The 18,382-nt window shown below is 45.7% G+C and overlaps 2 protein-coding genes across 6 annotated transcripts in view; one reads left to right on the top strand and one right to left on the bottom strand.

Moving 5' to 3' along the window:
• HDAC8 (histone deacetylase 8) overlaps positions 1–15,187 on the top strand; it is a 30,388-nt gene extending 15,201 nt beyond the window's left edge. For 2 of the 4 annotated variants that reach the window (XR_014538772.1, XM_083573044.1), the window contains exon 11: positions 2,191–2,576. Coding sequence is in view for 2 of the 4 variants with exons in the window: in XM_083573044.1 (XP_083429170.1) it covers positions 2,191–2,213 (23 nt within the window). In the remaining 2 variants the exon portion in view is untranslated. Of the gene's footprint in view, positions 1–2,190; positions 2,577–14,922 lie in introns of those variants that run through there. The other 2 variants (XR_014538771.1, XM_083573045.1) reach the window with 2 other exon arrangements.
• Positions 3,981–10,475, bottom strand: LOC310743074 (lithostathine-like). 2 transcript variants are annotated; one of them, XM_083573170.1, is made up of 7 exons: positions 10,438–10,475; positions 9,754–9,901; positions 9,243–9,321; positions 7,941–8,053; positions 6,772–6,909; positions 5,527–5,638; positions 3,981–4,126 (listed from the first exon to the last, which is right to left on the bottom strand). In XM_083573170.1, the coding sequence occupies exons 1-7, from the start codon at positions 10,458–10,460 to the stop codon at positions 4,053–4,055; spliced, it is 687 nt and encodes a 228-aa protein (XP_083429296.1). In that variant the 5' UTR covers positions 10,461–10,475; the 3' UTR covers positions 3,981–4,052. The 2 variants fall into 2 exon arrangements, with proteins under 2 accessions (XP_083429296.1, XP_083429295.1); XM_083573169.1 differs by lacking the exon at positions 10,438–10,475 and adding an exon at positions 10,137–10,300.
• Positions 15,188–18,382: the final 3,195 nt, after the last annotated feature.

Below are 18,382 nucleotides of genomic sequence, written 5' to 3' on the forward strand. Positions count from 1 at the left end.
ATCGAAGTCCTGGCTGGGGACGTCGGGACCGGGGGCAAGATGGCGGGGAGGGAGCAGGAACGGGGAGCTAGAAGCCAGGAGTCAGGAAGCCAAGAGTCCGAGGGTCAGAAGGCAAGGAGTCAGGAAGCCAAGGGTCAGGAAACAAGGAGTCACGAAGTCAAGAGTCCGAGGGTCAAGGAGCAAGGGGTCACGAAGGCAGGGGTCTGAGGATCAAGGAGTCAGGGAACCAAACACAACAAAGCAGGGAACGTGTTGCTGTGGCAAAGAGCCAAAGGGAAATGCTGACCTTATATCGCTTCCTGGCTCTTGCCACCAGGTGCTGTGAGTTACCAATTGGCCTCACCTGTGCGGCCGTGCCTTGCCTCTTCAGAACAAACTTAGGAAGGCCCCAGTCCTGCAGAGTCCTACTGTCACAGGGCCTGGCTCCTGCACACACTCCTGACACCAGTGTCTCCAGATGGGATTGTAGAGGTGGAAGGGGTCCCAGGGGCCATCTAGTCCAACCCCCTGCAGTCCAGGAATCTCAGCTAAATTATTGCTCCAGCCCCTCCTTTAAAAAACCTCCCGCCTTTCTTCTCCAGGTAAAAGGGAGGGCTTTGCGAATGTTGCTCAGGTGGCCTCAGTGGCCCAGGGTGCCTTCCATCAGCTTTGGCTGGTGGCCCAGCTACGCCCCTATCTGGACAGGGATAGCCTAACTACTGTTGTCTATGCTCTGGTGCCTTCAAGGTTAGATTACTGCAATGCATTATATGCTGGGCTGCCTCTGAAGACGGTTTGGAAACTCCAGCTAGTGCAGAATTCAGCAGCCAAGTTGCTTACAAGACGGTTACACTGATCCTGATCCGACTGCTCTGGCTACCGATTAGTTTCTGGACCCAATTTGACTATCCCTGCCCTATCTGGACAGGGATAGCCAAATTACTGTTGTCTGTGCTCTGGTAACCTCAAGGTTGTTGTTGTTGTTTAATCGTTTAGTCATGTCCGACTCTTTGTGACCCCCTGGACCAGAGCACGCCAGGCACTCCTGTCTTCCACTGCCTTCCGCAGTTTGGTCAGACTCATGCTGGTCGCTTCGAGAACACTGTCCCACCATCTCATCCTCTGTCGTCCCCTTCTCCTTGCGCCCTCCATCTTTCCCAACATCAGGGTCTTTTCCAGGGAGTCTTCTCTTCTCACAAGGTGGCCAAAGTCTTGGAGCCTCAGCTTCAGGATCTGTCCTTCCAGTGAGCACTCAGGGCTGATTTCCTTCAGAATGGAGAGGTTTGATCTTCTTGCAGTCCATGGGACTCTCAAGAGTCTCCTCCAGCACCAGAATTCAAAAGCATCAATTCTTCGGCAATCAGCCTTCTTTATGGTCCAGCTCTCACTTCCGTACATCACTACTGGGAAAACCATAGCTTTAACTATACGGACCTTTGTTGGCAAGGTGATGTCTCTGCTTTTTAAGATGCTGACCAGGTTTGTCATTGCTTTTCTCCCAGTAATCTAACCTCAAGCCTTTGGTTGATCTTATTAACATCTAACGTCAAAGTTAGATTACTGCAATGCGTTATACGTAGGGCTGCCTTTGAAGATGATTCGGAAACTTCAGCTGGTGCAGAATTCAGCAGCCAGGTTGTTCACCGGAGCAAGACGGTTTAAGCATATTACACTGATCCTGTTCTGGCTGCACTGGCTACCAATTAGTTTCCGGGCTCAAAGTGCTGGTTTTGACCAATAAAGCCTTAAACGGCTCAAGTCCGCAATACCTCAAGGACTGCCTCTTTCCATATGAACCTACCCAGACCCTGAGATCATCTTCTGAGGCCCTTCTTTGTGTGCCTCCTCCGCGAGAGGTCCGGAGGGTGGCAACAGGAGAACAGGGCCTTCTCTGCAGTGGCTCCCCGTCTGTGGAATGCTCTCCCCAGGGAAGTTCGCCTGGCGCCTTCATTATACTGCGTTGGCCACCAGGCAAAAACATTCCTTTTTAACCAGGCCTTTGGTTGATCTTATTGACATCCAAACCCTTTTAGAATGTGGGGTTTTTTTGAGGGGGCTATTGGGTTATTGCTTTTGGTTTGATTTAATATGTTGTGGTCTTCTTGTGAACCACCCTGAGACCTCCGGGTATGCGGCGGTGTATATGTTGAATTAATAATAATATAATAATAATAATAATAATAGTAATAATAATAATAATAATGTTTGCAGGCAACCTGAAGAATGTTGTATAGCGGAAGAGGATGGATGCTGCCTTCGCTCCTGCCGAAGGCCTCCTGGGAGAGCAAATTCGCCAGTTGCCGCTGCTGGATCCTTGAAGAAATCCTCTGGGGGTCTCTGGAAGCCCCCTGGCCACCAACCCATCACGGCTCCGACTCATTGGCCCCTTTTATAAAGCGGCTGGTTCTTGGGAGGAGTTTGATGGGGTTGGAGCTGGTTCTTTTTTTAACCAAGGAGGGGTCATTTCCTTCCATGGCCTGGTTTGGCTGTTAGAAAAGCGTTCTCTCCCCCTCAGCTAACTAAAATGTCCTGCGCAGCCGAGGTGGGTTGTGTCTTGTTGTTGGTTGTCTGCTCTGAAAATAAAAGTGTTTGATATATTTCCTTTTCGTCCTTCCTCGGTTCTCTGCCGTTTCCCCAGTTGGTTGGGGAAATGATTTGCAGCAGCGAAAAGTCTAAGCATCTCCCGTCTCTACTCTCTTCATCCCAAAGTGAATTTTCAACTTTTAAGGAAGGCTGCAGTTACATGCTTGCCTCCAACATCTAGTTTAGACCTAAGTGATTTAGGTTTAGAATATGAAAAATGCGCTGATAAAAAGAGGTTGGGTTACTCTTAAGGTTTTTGTTGCTGTTGTTCTAAACATTTTGTCTCTCAAACTCTTTTGCGTCTCAAACTCCTGCCCAAAAAACCTGACGGAAATTTGTCCTCTAATTCCTGTAAGTCCTAGGTCCCTGCCTGTTTGAAGGAGGCAGTGGTAAAACTACAGTGGCACCTTGGTTCTCAAACGCCTTGGTATTCAAACAACTTGGAACCCAAACACTGCAAACCCGGAAGTAAGTGTTCCGGTTTGCGAACTGTTTTCGGAAGCCGAACATCCTCCGTTTTGAGTGCCACACTTCCGTTTTGAGTGTTACGCTGAGGTCTGTTTTTGCTATTTATTTTGTGTTTTTATGGTTCTTTTTGTTTTGTTTTTGTGACTGAGTGGAACCCAGTTCAGCTACTGATTGATTGATTGTGTGACTGCAGTACATTGTTTATTGCTTTCATTTTATGGATCTGGTCTCGTTAGATAGTAAAATGGTTTGAGAACCATGGTTCCACTGTATTCCTTAAGAAACCTTCCCTGGATTCAGAAAACCTAACCAACTGCTGGCCACTTGCTAATCTCCCTTTCTTGGGCAAGGTTCTGGAACAAATGTTCACAGACCAGATCCAGGCACTTTTGGAAGAAACTGGTTTTCTGGATCCATTTCAGTTGGGGTTTAGGCCCGGTTTCAGCACAGAAACTGCTTTGTTCGCCCTGTATGATGACCTCTGTCGAGAGAAAGACAAGGGAAACATGTCGCTGTTAATTCTCCTCGACTTCTCAGTGGCTTCCGATACCATCGACTGTGAAATCCTTCTGGAGCGACTCTCCAAACTAGGGTTGGGGAGAACCATGCCTGCCACATGGACCTTCTTGGGGGAAAGGTAGGATCTGAATGTCACAATAAACAACTATTTCAAGAATACAGAGGACATGATCGCAGAATTGCATGCACAGAAAGAGGTTTATTGTCACTACGGAGGAAGACGGGAGCTGGCCAGAGAGAGAGAAAGAGCGGACAGCTTGCAAAGGTTTGCATTTCCATGATGTGGTCTGGGAAAGGGGGTTCCAAAGTTGGCCCCATCACTTTGCAAAGCACAAGGAAAGCCTCGTTTACTCAGCTAACCAGTCCACAAAAGCATCTCTTTGCAGAAAAGTGAGACAGGTTTCATATCTCATGGGGCAAATTTCCCAGAAAGGGGGCTGGCCTTGGACCTGTCGGGAAGCTGGAGGTCTGTGGGTGTGCCTCTCAGGCCCAGGGTTTCAGGCCTAATAGGTGGCCTTGTATTTGCAAAGGTATGGCAAGGTAGTCGTGCAGGAACGCTGGATCCATTTCTGGGAACCTGCAGAGCAGAAGGTTGAGAGAATGTTAGGGAGTGTCCAGAAATTGGGAGAGAACGTAGACTTCCTTTTGAGTAAATCAAGTATTTCCTTCCCTGTTTTGGAGAGGGAGACAATTATGAGGAAAAGCAACGAAGAGATTTGATAAATACGTAAGCAGATGTATTTTGAACAAGCCATTCTGCTTTTGCCAGTAGGGTGTGTGTGTGTGTGTGTGTCATACAGAACCCTTGGTTTGTGAGATCTTTGTGATGGTTGAGATGTTTTCTAGCATTCCCCACACCTGCATGAATGAAACTTCACTGAAGCCACCTATCAAAAAGCTGAATTCTGCATTTAAATTAAGTTCCAACTTTTTCCATGGGGCAGAGTTCCCTGTGCCCTACTCTGGGCCAAAGAACCACTCTAGGCTTTGCCTACCAACCCCAATGGAGGCAACAGTTCAAAAACAAAAATGCAGGCCAGGTGATACGAAGTGCCAAGTATAAAGAGGAAACTAGTAGAGTTCTCTCTCTGGAGCCCCATCTCTTCCTGTCCTGTCCTCAGTTTCCTTGCCAAGCCCTTTCTGCACAGGAATAAGTTAAGTCTGTCCTTTTCATTTTTTGCCAGTTTCCCATTCCCCCATTCTTGAGTTCTCTATATTTCCACATCAGTTTGTGGTTCATGGTGGGTTTGGTTACCGTATTTTAACTCCTCCTGGACATTCATCAGCATTTTAAGGCCACGTGACCCGGAAGCTGTACACTGGCTCCCTCGGCCAGTAAAGTGAGATGAGTGCCACAACCCCAGAATTGTCCGTGACTGGACCTAACGGTCAGGGGTCCCTTTACCTTTATTATCAACCAGTCAACACACTTTTGCAGGGCAATTTCCCCAAATACAACAGACCTTTGCATGATACTTTTGCAGACCTTAGCATTTTAAAGCACACTGGTCTAAACCACTGAGCCTTGGGCTTGCCGATCAGAAGGTCAGCGGTTCAATTCCCTGCGACGGAGTGAGCTACCTGCTCCTGCCAACCTAGCAGCTCGAAAGCACATCAAGTGCAAGTAGATAAATAGATACCGCTCTGGTGGGAAGGTAAACGACGTTTCGATACACTGCTCTGGTTCGCCAGAAGCAGCTGGGTCATGCTGGCCACATGACCCGGAAAAACTGTCTGTGGACAAACGCCAACTCCATCGGCCTATAGAGCAAGATGAGCGCCGCAACCCCAGAGTCGTTTGTCACTGGACTTAACTGTCAGGGGTCCTTTACCCAAGTATATGTTTTTGCGCACACTTGGTTGGAGAACTGCATTGCAACTTTCAGAGTGTCTGAGGATGGATTTGTCTTAGTTTCCCTCAATTCCTTGAACGGAATGGGGTTTCCTCCTCCTTCCCCAGTCTCTCCTCCTGCATACCTGAATAAGAAAGAGAGACACATTCACTTGAAGAGATTGAGTTGCTGATGCTCCGGCCGTCCCAGAGGGGTTGAGAGAAGACAGATCCATCGCTCCATTCCCAGATCATATTCTGGAGAGAGAGAAGGAGAAAGGAAGGTCTTGTGATAAAAGGGGAATTCAAGCCCGTTGCTCCCCACATCCCCAGAGAGGACACAGCTGGGGAATCAGCACAACTGACAAGGCCAAGGGCTTCCCATCTTAGCTTCAGGAAGGTTGCTGCATCCTTTAGAATATATTGTTGAGCCACCACACTTCCCCTAAGAAATGTTGTTATTTCTGTCCTGGCCTCCACTGCAGGAGATCAGAGCAGCATTTTAGCTTGACAAGCGCTTGGTTAGGTAGGCTGGAAGAAGTGGCTTCTCCAAGGCCAACTAGTTAGCTGTATAGTCAGGAAGATTTGAATATCCACAAAGATTTGTTGTGTAGTCCCTACACCACACCAGCTCTCATATGGCTATGAACTACAAGTCATCATAATTACACCTTTTGCCCAGGATAAGGTCTAAGGGCGTGCTAATAAGACCCACATTGCTGCTGCTAAAAGGATCTGGGTCTGGTCAGTACCTGATTGGGATATTGGGCATACTTCAATGTGTGCATCATATAAGATGCAAATGTATTAAATGGAGCAAGCTATAAATTGCAATGTGAATTATAGTAGAGTTATATTGTCCCACAAAGATGATAGAAAAGGTCTCATCTAACACTCCTTCCACTCATCTGAATTTACATATATTTTTATTTTCATGATCAGAACCTGCAATCCCATGTATACTTACCCAGGAGTAAGTAACACTGAACTCAACTGGGCTTTACTCAGGACATGTATGTGTTTCATGTATGTGTATGTGTTTCAGTGTCATGTATGTGTTTCAGTGTCAATTTATTTTTGCTGGAGCCATAAAAGTGAAAGGGGACTGACGATTTGTACGGTGTTGGGGAGATGTCACAGAATCTGTGACTTTATAGATAGTGCAATGAGAGTTGGGAAGGAGGAAAGACAATGAGGATCTGGAGCTGGAGCTTCAGAACCTCCCACAGAGCCACTCCGAGAAATAATGCCATCTCCAAATGGGATTTGACGTTTGAGGAACAAAGTGGTTTCAGAGGGAAGTGAGAGCCGGTGAGCTACATCTGAAGGACCTCAAGGGAGCTGAGGGGCTTGTACAGTCAGCATCTTCAGAGAGTCCTAAAGGCACCTACCGAAGTACCACGGTCAGCTACCAGACCGATCCAGACGTTGCTAGAGCCATATTGTCGCAGGTAACTGTAAACCACATTTGCTTCCCTTGCAGAAAGAATGGAGGCCAGCTGGGACCCATGTCTTCTCTGGCAGCTGATCTGCAGGGAGAAGAAAGGGGGAAACCAGTGAGATGCTGCCCGGAGCCAGGATTCCCAAGGATTCCCAACAAGGATGCCCTTGTTCTTCTCTCTCTCTCTTTTTTACAACTATTTTTTTATTATTGCAAAGTAAATACATCAGTACCAAAGCATGCATAAAGAATAATATAAAGGGGGGGGGGAGTAATAAAGGGGGGAATGCAAAGAACAGTAGAAAGTAAAAGAATAAAGCAAAGCATAAAATTTCAGTACAATAAACACTATTTTACAAAATAATAGTAGTAATAGGCTTCCATCACTCTCACAACACTTCCTTTCACATTTCATATTTTATCTGTATTTCAGTATTATTTTCATCTTAATATATAGATATGTATATAGGTAAAGGGACCCCTGACCATTAGGTCCAGTCGTGGCCGACTCTCGGGTTGCGGCGCTCATCTCGCTTTACTGGCCGAGGGAGCCACCTTCCCGCTGGAGCGGTACCTATTTATCTACTTGCATTTTGACGTGCTTTTGAACTGCTAGGTTGGCAGGAGCAGGGACCGAGCAATGGGAGCTCACCCCGTCGCAGGGATTCAAACCGCCGACCTGATCGGCAAGCCCAAGAGGCTCAGTGGTTTAGACCACAGCGCCACCCGCATCCCATGTATATATGTATGTTTCCCCTTTTCCATTCACGAGGTCATTCTAGAGACAGCCAAATTTTTACATTAGAACCTTGTCTTTCTAAATAATCATTCAAACACTTCCAGTCGTTCTTGACTGTATTCATTGGCTTTAGTTTTATTATATCCATCAGTTTGGCCAGTTCCAAATATTCACATAATTTACATAACCATTCCTCTTTGGTCAGTACCTGGTTACCCTTCCAGTACTTAGCCACCAGGATTCTCGCCACAGAAAGAATTTAGTATTTTCTCTAGAAATATCACTATTCAATATTCCCAAAAGGTATATTTCTGGTCTTTTGTTATGTGAAGTTCTTAGTAACTTTATTCTTTCTTCTCATTCCCCCTGGTGAAACTTACCTCGGCATCATCCCATGAGAGGCTAGAGCTAAAATACTGGTAGCAGTACTTTCTGTAGAAGACGGCTCCTGCAGGGCAGTGAACGCGAGCGCTCTGGGTGCGACTGGCGGCACCTGTGAGGAATTGGATTGAGACTGGAATAGATGCCCCAGACCACCAACCCTTTCCTTGACAGATGCCTTCCTTGACAAGGAAGCCCTGGCGTTAGGAATCTGGAGGTTCCTTCTGGCAATGGGGGTGGAGATGCTCCTTCAGGGATACTGGACCAAGGCCGCTTAGGGCTTTAAAAGTCAGCACCAACACTTTGAATTGTGCCCGGAAATGTACTGGGAGCCAATGTCCAGTGCAATGTCCAGTGCAATTGCAACAGTCATCCAGCTAGTGTGGCAAGATAAGACGCCGCTGGTGCTTTCAAATAAAATTGTTATACTCTTTTAACTAGATATTCTTTTCAAATTTTCAAAAAGTAAACATATTTTTTTTAAAAAAACAACAACACAGACATATACACTTAAGTGTAAAATGGTTATATCAAGCTGAAAGATTTCTATTATTGCAAAAGAGCACTCTTTCTGGATTAATGGAAAGGGGAGGGAATGATTTACTTAGTGATGGTGATGGAAGAAGCGCACCGGTGATTTAACAAACATGCACAGGACGAAAGGGAAGACCCAAAACTTATGCCAGAAGGGGACAGATTTCAGGATAATGGGAGGCTGGTGCAGCCCCCCCCCCAGCCTTTGAGTGCTGCTCTTCCATCATTTTAAAAAGGGGCAGAGAGCAGCTCCAGACATACAACTTGTTGGAAGAGACTTAGTGCTTTTCCCAGTTAGGAACAATCATTTCCTTTATTTATTCATCCAAGCAAAAGTGGTAACTCATACCTTCTAATAATTTACAATATATAGAACTGCCTCTTTAAAATAAACATGCTGCAAAGTCTTAAAGCATAAAGCAAGAACGTTTTTAATTTCCACAGCAGGGACCAATAAATCCCCCCTCTGGGAGGAGATTCCACAGATGGGGAGCCACTACCAAGAGCAGGAAGGCCAGGAAAAAGCTGCCAGCTTTACATAGGCAAACCTAAACAGATCTAATGAACTGATTAGAAACAGAACCACAGAATTGTAGAGTTGGAAGAGACCCCCCCTACTCCCTGCGCTGCAGGATCCTGCCCAAAGTTGGGCTTGAACCCCCAACCTCCTGCTTAAGAGCCAGAAGCCCCGACCCGTTGCACCGCACAGCAAAGTTGCAAAACCAACATCTACAGCAGCTGGATCTGCCCCTTCTCCTAATGCTTACCTTCTGCCATAGGGTTCAGGATCAGGCAGCCCAACAGGCAGAGTCCAAGGTAGACCACTTGCCCCATCTTCTGGTTCTCCTGGGAAAACAAGGTTTCAGCAACATTCACCCCAGTTAAGGGCATGGCATTTCCAGAAATGATGGGTCCATTGTGTGGCGCAGGGTGTGTGTGTGTATTTTTTGGGCTTTGAGCTTGTGATCATTCAAAATTCAAAAAACAGGCAATGCTAAGTCGCTTATAAGACCCAGACTATCTCTTCTGCTTTGACGACATCAAATATTGCTGCAGCACAGCAGCCAGGTTCAGTATTTTCCAAGTCATACGAAAAGCAAAGTTAACTGTGTTGCGGTTTGTAAGAAAAATCTCCAGAACGCAGATCTCCCTCCCACCATTTTTACTCCTAGTAAGCAAGGAGCTCATTGCTTACCTGTTTCCACTACGAGTGCCTTAACAAGAAACACAAGGATGTCAAGCGAGGAAGGAGGGAATTTTGGGGCTGCCAAGACTCACCTCTCTGCTTGTCCCTTCCTGGGTGGCTGGTTTGGAGTGGCGCAGTCTGAGGACCAAATTCTGAAGGATACTCACCCACCCTTGGACCATTTTAAAGGAAGCGGGGCAGTGGTGGTGGCTTCTAAGCAAACAAACCCCAGCATCCCACCTGTCAAAAAGCAAACAGGTGAGAAACCACGTGATTGATACCAGCAGGAAAATTTGCTCTTGAAAAACACCATTTTATGGTGAGACAACATGCAAGGCTCACTTTCAGACGTACCAGCTGGGAGATAAGCTGGGAATGATTTGTGGCAGGGAATGATATGTTCCAGTTCTCAGAATTACAGGAAATATTGCAAAGAAATAGCGAGAAATGCAATTGGCAAACAATGCTCCTTTACCTTGGAGACCCACAGCTGGGATGTGCAGAATCCTTTCCCTTATCATTCTTGTCCAGCTCTGCTAATCCCTCTTTGTGGATTCCACCTGCTCTCCTCCCCTTTGATCTGAGCTCTTTCAACAGCCCTTTCATCTCAGGAAACTCCACCATCCCGGGTTGAGAGGGACAAGAAAGGGTTCTCTGCCCAATTCTGCTGCCTTCCAGGAACAGATACTGTTGTTATAAGAAAAAAAAATCTGCTCCTTTTCCTTATGGGGTATCCAAGAACCTGTATAGAGTCCTTATGTAGGTTCTCTACCAACCTTACTGTCTGCTTGTGAAACATGGACCACTTATAAACGCCATCTCCAACTTCTTGAAAGATTCCATTAACGGTGTCTCTGAAAAATTTTACACATCACTTGGGAAGACAGGCAAACTAATGCCAGTGTACTGGAAGAAGCAAAGATCACCAGTGTTGAAGCGATGATTCTTCAAAAGCAACTTCGTTGGAGTGGTCATGTTGTGTGGATGCCTGATGATCGTCTTCCAAAGCAACTACTCTACTCCGAACTTAAAAACGGAAAGCGTAATGCTGGTGGTTAACAAAAGAGGTTTAAATATTCTCTCAAGGTAAATCTTAAAAAGATGTAGTATAAACACCGACAACTGGGAAACACTGGCCTGCGAGCGCTCCAGTTGGAGAATCTTACTTGGCTATGAGGAATCGCCAAAGTAGAAGAAGACTGTTATAAGAAAAAAGCTGCTCCTTTTCCCTTATGGGGTATCCAAGAGCCCGTATAGAGTCCTTAAGTTGGTTCCCTATCGGTAGGAGAAAATAACAGGCCAACCAGAGAATACTGAGAAGCAAAGCAACTAGTAAGCTTGATCTTTTATTAAACTGTTGCAACAGGGTCCCCTGCTCACCCCACGCAGGGAAGGAGAGGCATCCAGAACAATGGTGTGCAAGCTCTTATACAGACTTTTGAAATTGTCTCCCCTGTAGCTCAAGACCATCCCCAAAACATCATACATACATCACAGAAGGGGTGGTCTACAGCAAAATCCTGTCTGCCAGAATACCTGATAATGGTCACTGATTGCTTTTACCTGGGCATCCTGGTCATTCCTTTTGTGATGGTAAATACTTTAGTTCCTGAATCCAGGTCACAGGCTCACCCTATTCAGACACAGATACGCCCTTAAAACAGGAGTTGTGAGCAAAGAGACAATGGGGAGATTTTCCCATTTCCTTCCTCCTTGCAGAGAAATATTTGAGGTCAATTTGGGAGAGTCAAAATGGTTTCAGGCTTGCTCTCCTGTACTATTTCAGACACATGGTTTATACACTTATGTATGTGTTTGCCTTGTAAATTTATGAAAATATATATATATATATATATATATATATATATATATATGACCTTAGAATTCCTATAACACTGTGATCGGGCATCTCTTGTACCAGAGGAGCTTTACCTAACAGAAAAGGCAATGCTGCGTTTTCCAAAACGCCAAAAGAGACAGGGCCAGCTCAAGACATTTTGTGGCCCAAGGCAGAGGACAAGATGGCGCCTCCTCACAGGAAGAGGTCAACGCACAAATCTGTATGCTGCTCTTTTGAGGGGGGGCACAAAAAAGCCTTGCAATACCTTAAGAAGTAACAAATTGAGTGTTGGGTGAAATAAAAAATTTAAGGTCTTATATATATAATAAATGTTCACAAATGTACCAAGCAAACACGTACATAAATATATAAACCACATGTCTGAAGCGGCACAGGAAAACAGCCATGAAGCCATTTTGGCTCCCAGACTGACCAAATGTTTTCTCTGCAAAGTCAAAGGAAAATAGAAAAGCCTCCCCATTGTCTTTTCCTTCACAAATCCTGTCTTAAGGGTATGTCTGTCTGTGTATGAATAGGGTGAGCCTGTGACCTGGCTCAGGAACTAAGTATTTATCACTACAAACGACTGGCCAAGCTCCCCAGAGTATCCAATCAAGTAAGCATTAACAGGTAACCTGCCAGACAGGAGATAAACAACAACAGGAGGCAACCAACGCACTCAAATTTCTGTTGTAGACCACCCCTTTCTGTGATGTATGTATGATGTTTCTGGAGGGTGGTCTTGGATGCCAGGGCAGGAAATTTAAAATGTCTATATAAGGGCGGGCACATCTGGGTTCTGGGTCCTCCTCCTTTCCTGTGTGTGAAGGGGGCACCCTGTTGCAACAGTTCAATAAAAATCAGGCTTACAAGCTGCTTTGCTTCTCAATATTCTCTGATTGGCCTCTGTTATTTTCTCTGACCAATGGAGAACCTGCAAAGGACTCTATAAGGGCTCTTGTGTCCCCCATAAAGGAATAAGGGCAGATTTTCACTTATTACATTGGTATGGCCGTTCTTTGCCCTCTTCAGGCTGGGTACAAAAGAACCTTTCATCCCAGGGTGCTGTTTTCAGTCGGCTCATCCAATGGTCCTTTGTAGTCTGCGGTTGCTGATAAGGCTTTTGATTATGGGTGTTTTACGGTCCTGTTTTACTGCTGTTTTATAGTTAGATTTATTGGCTTTTAAATTTGATGCTTTGCATTTTCATTTGTAAGAATCCTCCAGCTTGAATTTCTTACAGAAAGGCAGGCTCTATAGATGGATAAATGCACATTGTAACCCGTGAAAGGGTTGCCACAGGTAGCCCAGGACCCTTTCGGCGTACTTGTGTCGGTCGGGGCATTTCTACTTATATCTGTCTTTGAAGATGCTAAGATGGATGTTTTGCGGAAGCTTAAGATCTTTATATATTTTGGGCAGCAACCAAAGACCTTCCTTTCCCCCCAGGCTTTTCAGTCTGAAAACGAGCCATTGTGACCTCGTTTAGTGGGATGGGATCAGTAACTCCTGCTCTTTATACAAGCTGTTTTTAGACTTTTATTGGGTGTTCTTCATTAGTTTTAATGTAAGTCATTTGGGGTCACTGTAAAAGCAACTAACAAATATATAATACATAAGTGGACGTTCTATGATATTCTTTTCCCTCTTCTGATTATAGTTAACATAATATTTGAGTTCCTTCTTTTGTTCTAATACCAGCCCCTGGAATAGTTCAGTTGGTAGAGTATGAGACTTAATCTCAGGGTCATGGGTATGTATCCCATTGTCTTTGTAAGAATCAGCTTTATTTTTCCTTATATATATTTTTGAAATCGTCTTTATTTGGTTTTACGAATACAATGTTATAAACAAAGAATCAAAAGGTACATCCATATAAAATCGCAGGACCGCCCCCCCCTCCATGGGGTCCCATTTTAAACATCAAATACTGAATAATAATAATAATAATAATAATAATAATAATAATAATAATAATATTTATTATTTATACCTGGCCCATCTGGCTGGGTTTCCTCCCGACATAACATTAAAAACATGATAAAACATCAAACATTAAAAACTTCCCTAAACAGGGCTGCCTTCAGATGTCTTCTAAAAGTCAGATACAGTCATACCTCGGATTGAATGTGCTTCAGGTTGAGCGCTTTTAGGTTGCGCTCCATGGCAACCCGGAAGTAACAGAGCACGTTACTTCCGGGTTTCGCCGCTCGCGCATACGCAGAAGCTCAAAATGACATCACTCGCATGCGCGGAAGCGGCAAAACGCAAAGCCGTGCATGCGCAGATGCGACGTTGTGTCTTATGTTCTATTCAGGATGTGAACGGGGCTCCGGAACGGATCCCGTTCGTATCCTGAGGTACCACTGTAGTTGTTTATTTGCTTAACAGCTGATGGGAGGGCGTTCCACAGGACGGGCGCCACAACTGAGAAGGCCCGCTTCCTGGTTCCCTATAACCTCGCTTTTCGCAGGGAGGGAATCGCCAGAAGGCCCTCGGAGCTGGACCTCAGTGTCCGGGCAGAACGATGGAGGTGGAGATGCTCCTTCAGGACCAAGGCTGTTTAGGGCTTTAAAGGTCAGCACCAACACTTTGAATTGTGCTCGGAAACATCCTGGGAGCCAATGTAGGTCTTTCAAGACCGGTGTCATGTGGTCTCGGCGGCCACCCCCAGTCACCAATCTAGCTGCCACATTCCGGATTAGTTGTAGTTTCTGGGTCACCTTCAAAGGTAGCCCCACATAGAGCACATTGCAGTAGTTCAAGCGTGAGATAACCAGAGCATGCACCACTCTGGCAAGATGGTCTGCGGGCAGGGAGTGTCTCAACCTGCGTACCAGATGGAGCTGATAGACAGCTGCCCTGGACACAGAATTGACCTGCGACTCCATGGACAGCTGTGAGTCCAAAATGACTCCCAGGCTGCGCACTTGGTCCTTCAGGGGCACAGTTACCCCATTCAGGACCAGGGAGTCCTCCACACCTACCCCCGCCCCCTTTTCCCCAAAACAGTACTTCTGTCTTGTCAGGATTCAACCTCAATCTGTTAGCCACCATCCATCCTTCAACTGCTCCAGAAACTCACACAGGACCTTCACCGCTCTTTCAGGTCTACTGGGCTGAGGCCGTTTAGGGCTTTCAAGGTCAGCACCAACACTTTGAATTGTGCTTGGAAACGTACTGGGAGCCAATGTAGGGAGCCCTTCTGCCTTGTGCTCAGAAGGGTTCAAGCCCCATGGTCTCCAGATGGGATTGTAGAGGTGAAAGGGGTCCCGGGGGCCATCTAGTCCAACCCGCTGCAGTGCAGGAATCTCAGCTAAAGAATTGGTCCAACCTCTCCTTAAAAACCTCCTGTGAAGGAGAGCCTGCCTTTCTTCTCCAGGTAAAAGGGAGGGCTTTGCGAATGTTGCTCTGTTTGCAGGCAACCTGAAGAATGTGGTGTAGCAGAAGAGGACGGATCCTGCCTTCAGTCCTGCCGAAGGCCTCCCGGGAGAGCAAATTCGCCAGTTGCCACTGCCGGATCCTTGAAGAAATCTTCTGGGGGTCTCTGGAAGCCCCCTGGCCACCAACCCATCACGGCTCCGACTCATTGGCCCCTTTTATAAAGCGGCTGGTTCTTGGGAGGAGTTTGATGGGGTTGGAGCAGGTTCTTTTTTTAACCAAGGAGGGGTCATTTGGGTTGTGTCTTCTCGTTGGTTGTCTGCTCTGAAAATAAAAGTGTTTGATATATTTCCTTTTCGTCTGTGTCTCAGCCAGTTGTGGGTGCCTCAAGCAGGGAGCAGCTGCCTCCCAGCTCTGTGTGTGTCCCTCAGGGAAAGGGGGGGGGCTGCTCTGTGTGTTTTGCTCGCAGTTAAATTGCACATTTTGTGGGGGAGATCTTTCTTTTTGTGTGTTTTGCATTGAGGCTTGTGTCTCCAGCTCAGCCAGGGGAGCTGGGGCTGGAAGGCTGAGCCAGCTGTGTGTGTGTGTGTGTGTGTGTGTGTGTGTGTGTGTGTGTGTGTAAATGTTGTAAACAAAATCTGCCCTTCTTCCCTTATGGGGGACACAAGAGCCCTTATAGAGTCCTTACGTGGGCTCTCTATTGGTAGGAGAAAATAACAGAGGCCAACCAGAGAATATTGAGATGCAAAGCAGCTAGTAAGCTGGATCTTTATTGATCTGTTGCAACAGGGTCCTCACTCACCACACGCAGGAGGGAGGAGGAACCCAGAACAATGGTGCGCAAGGCCTTATATAGACATTTTAAATTCCCCCCCCCCCGGAGCTCAAGACCACCCCTCCATACATCATACATACAAAACAGAAATTTGAATGTTGTTGCTTTTCCTGTCTGCCAGGTTATCTGATCATGCCTTATCTGATTGCCTTTTCCTGGTAGTCTGCCCATTCCTTTGAAATGGTGATTACCCAATTCCTGTAACAAGGAAGGTTTCTTTTTCCACTTCCTCCTTCCTTGCAGAGAAACATTTGGTCAGCTTGGGAGTCAAAATTGTTTCAGGACTGTCTGACAGGTGGTTTATATATTTATGTACGCGTTTGCTTGGTACATTTATGAACGTTTATTATATATCTAAGACCTTAAAATTCTTATAACAGAAACCACTCACCCATCCACCCAGACAACAAGAGGCTCCCAACTCTGTGTATGTCTACATATTTTCTCTAGCTTAGCCAAGAGGGGCTGAGGCTGTGAGTTTTCTCCTATGTTAATCATGTATAACCCTCCCCTTTAGTGATGTAACAATGATGTAGCGATGATGCTCCACGAACTGTATGCTGGGGTAAGGTTGCTGTTTAATCATTTAGTCGTGTCCGACTCTTCGTGACCCCATGGACCAGAGCACGCCATGCACTCCTGTCTTCCACTGCCTCCCGCAGTTTGGTCAAAGTCATGCTGGTCGCTTCGAGAACACTATCCAACCATCTCGTCCTCTGTCATCCCCTTCTCCTTGTGCCCTCAATCTTTCCCAACAGGGTCTTTTCCAGGGAGGCTTCTCTTCTCATGAGGTGGCCAAAGTATTGGAGTCTCAGCTTCAGGATCTGTCCTTCCAGTGAGCACTCAGGGCTGATTTCCTTAAGAAGGGAGAGGTTTGATCTTCTTGCAGTCCATGGGCTCTCAAGAGTCTCCTCCAGCACCAGAATTCAAAAGCATCCATTCTTCGGCGATCAGCCTTCTTTATGGTCCAGCTCTCACTTCCATACATCACTACTGGGAAAACCATAGCTTGAACTATACGGACCTTTGTTGGCAAGGTGATGTCTGCTTTTTAAGATGCTGTTTAGGTTTGTTATTGCTTTTCTCCCAAGAAGCAGGCGTCTTTTAATTTCGTGGCTGCTGTCACCATCTGCAGTGATCATGGAGCCCAAGAAAGTAAAATCTCTCACTGCCTCCATTTCTTCCCCTTCTATTTGCCAGGAGGTGATGCGCCCAGTGGCCATGATCTTCATTTTTTTGATGTTGAGCTTCAGACCATATTTTGTACTCTCCTCTTTCACCCTCATTAAAAGGTTCTTTAATTCCTCCTCACTTTCTGCCATCAAGGTTGTGTGGTCTGCATATCTAAGGTTGGATATTTCTTCCGGCAATCTTAATTCCAGCTTGGGATTCATCCAGCCCAGCTTTTCGCATGATGAATTCTGCATATAAGTTAAATAAGCAGGGAGACAATATACAGCCTTGTCGTACTCCTTTCCCAATTTTGAACCAATCAGTTGTTCCATATCCAGTTCTAACTGTAGCTTCTTGTCCCTCATAGAGATTTCTCAGGAGACAGATGAGGTGATCAGGCACTCCCATTTCTTTAAGAACTTGCCATTGTTTGCTGTGGTCAACACAGTCAAAGGCTTTTGCATAGTCAATGAAGCAGAAGTAGATGTCTTTCTGGAACTCTCTTGCTTTCTCCGTAATCCAGCGCATGTTTGCAATTTGGTCTCTGGTTCCTCTGTCCCTTTAAAATCCAGCTTGCACTTCTGGGAGTTCTCGGTCCACATACTGCTTAAGCCTGCCTTGTAGAATTTTAAGCATAACCTTGCTAGCGTGTGAGATGAGTGCAATTGTGCGGTAGTTGGAGCTTTCTTTGGCACTGCCCTTCTCTGGGATTGGGATGTAAACTGATCTTCTCCAATCCTCTGGCCACTGCTGAGTTTTCCAAATTTCCTGGCATATTGAGTGTAGCACCTTAACAGCATCATCTTTTAAAATTTTAAATAGTTCAGCTGGAATATCATCACTTCCACTGGCCTTGTTATTAGCAGTGCTTTCTAAGGCCCATTTGACTTCACTCTCAGGATGTCTGGCTCAAGGTCAGCAACCACACTACCTGGGGTGTACGAGACATCCATTTCTTTCTGGTATAATTCCTCTGTGTATTCTTGCCACCTCTTCTTGATGTCTTCTGCTTCTGTTAGGTCCTTTCCACTTTATTATGGAAATCTTTGTACGAAATGTTCCTTTCATATCTCCAATTTTCTTGTACAGATCTCTGGTTTTTACCATTTTATTGTTTTCCTCTATTTCTTTGCATTGCTCGTTTAAGAAGGCCTTCTTGTCTCTCCTTGCTATTTTTTGGAAATCTGCATTCAATTTCTTGTATCTTTCACTATCTCCCTCGCATTTTGCTTGCCTTCTCTCCCCTGCTATTTTTAAGGCCTCGTTGGACAGCCACTTTGCTTTCTTGCATTTCCTTTTCATTGGGATGGTTTTCGTTGCTGCCTCCTGTTTAATGTTACGAGCCTCCATCCATAGTTCTTCAGGCACTCTGTCCACCAAATCTAAGTCCTTAAACCTTTTCCTCACTTCCACTGTGTATTCATAAGGGATTTGATTTAGATTGTATCTTACCGGCCCAGTAGTTTTTCCTACTTTCTTCAGTTTAAGCTTG

This window comes from Podarcis filfolensis (assembly GCF_964270895.1).
Source record: "Podarcis filfolensis genome assembly, chromosome: 10".
NCBI classification, from domain to species: Eukaryota; Metazoa; Chordata; class Lepidosauria; order Squamata; family Lacertidae; genus Podarcis; species Podarcis filfolensis.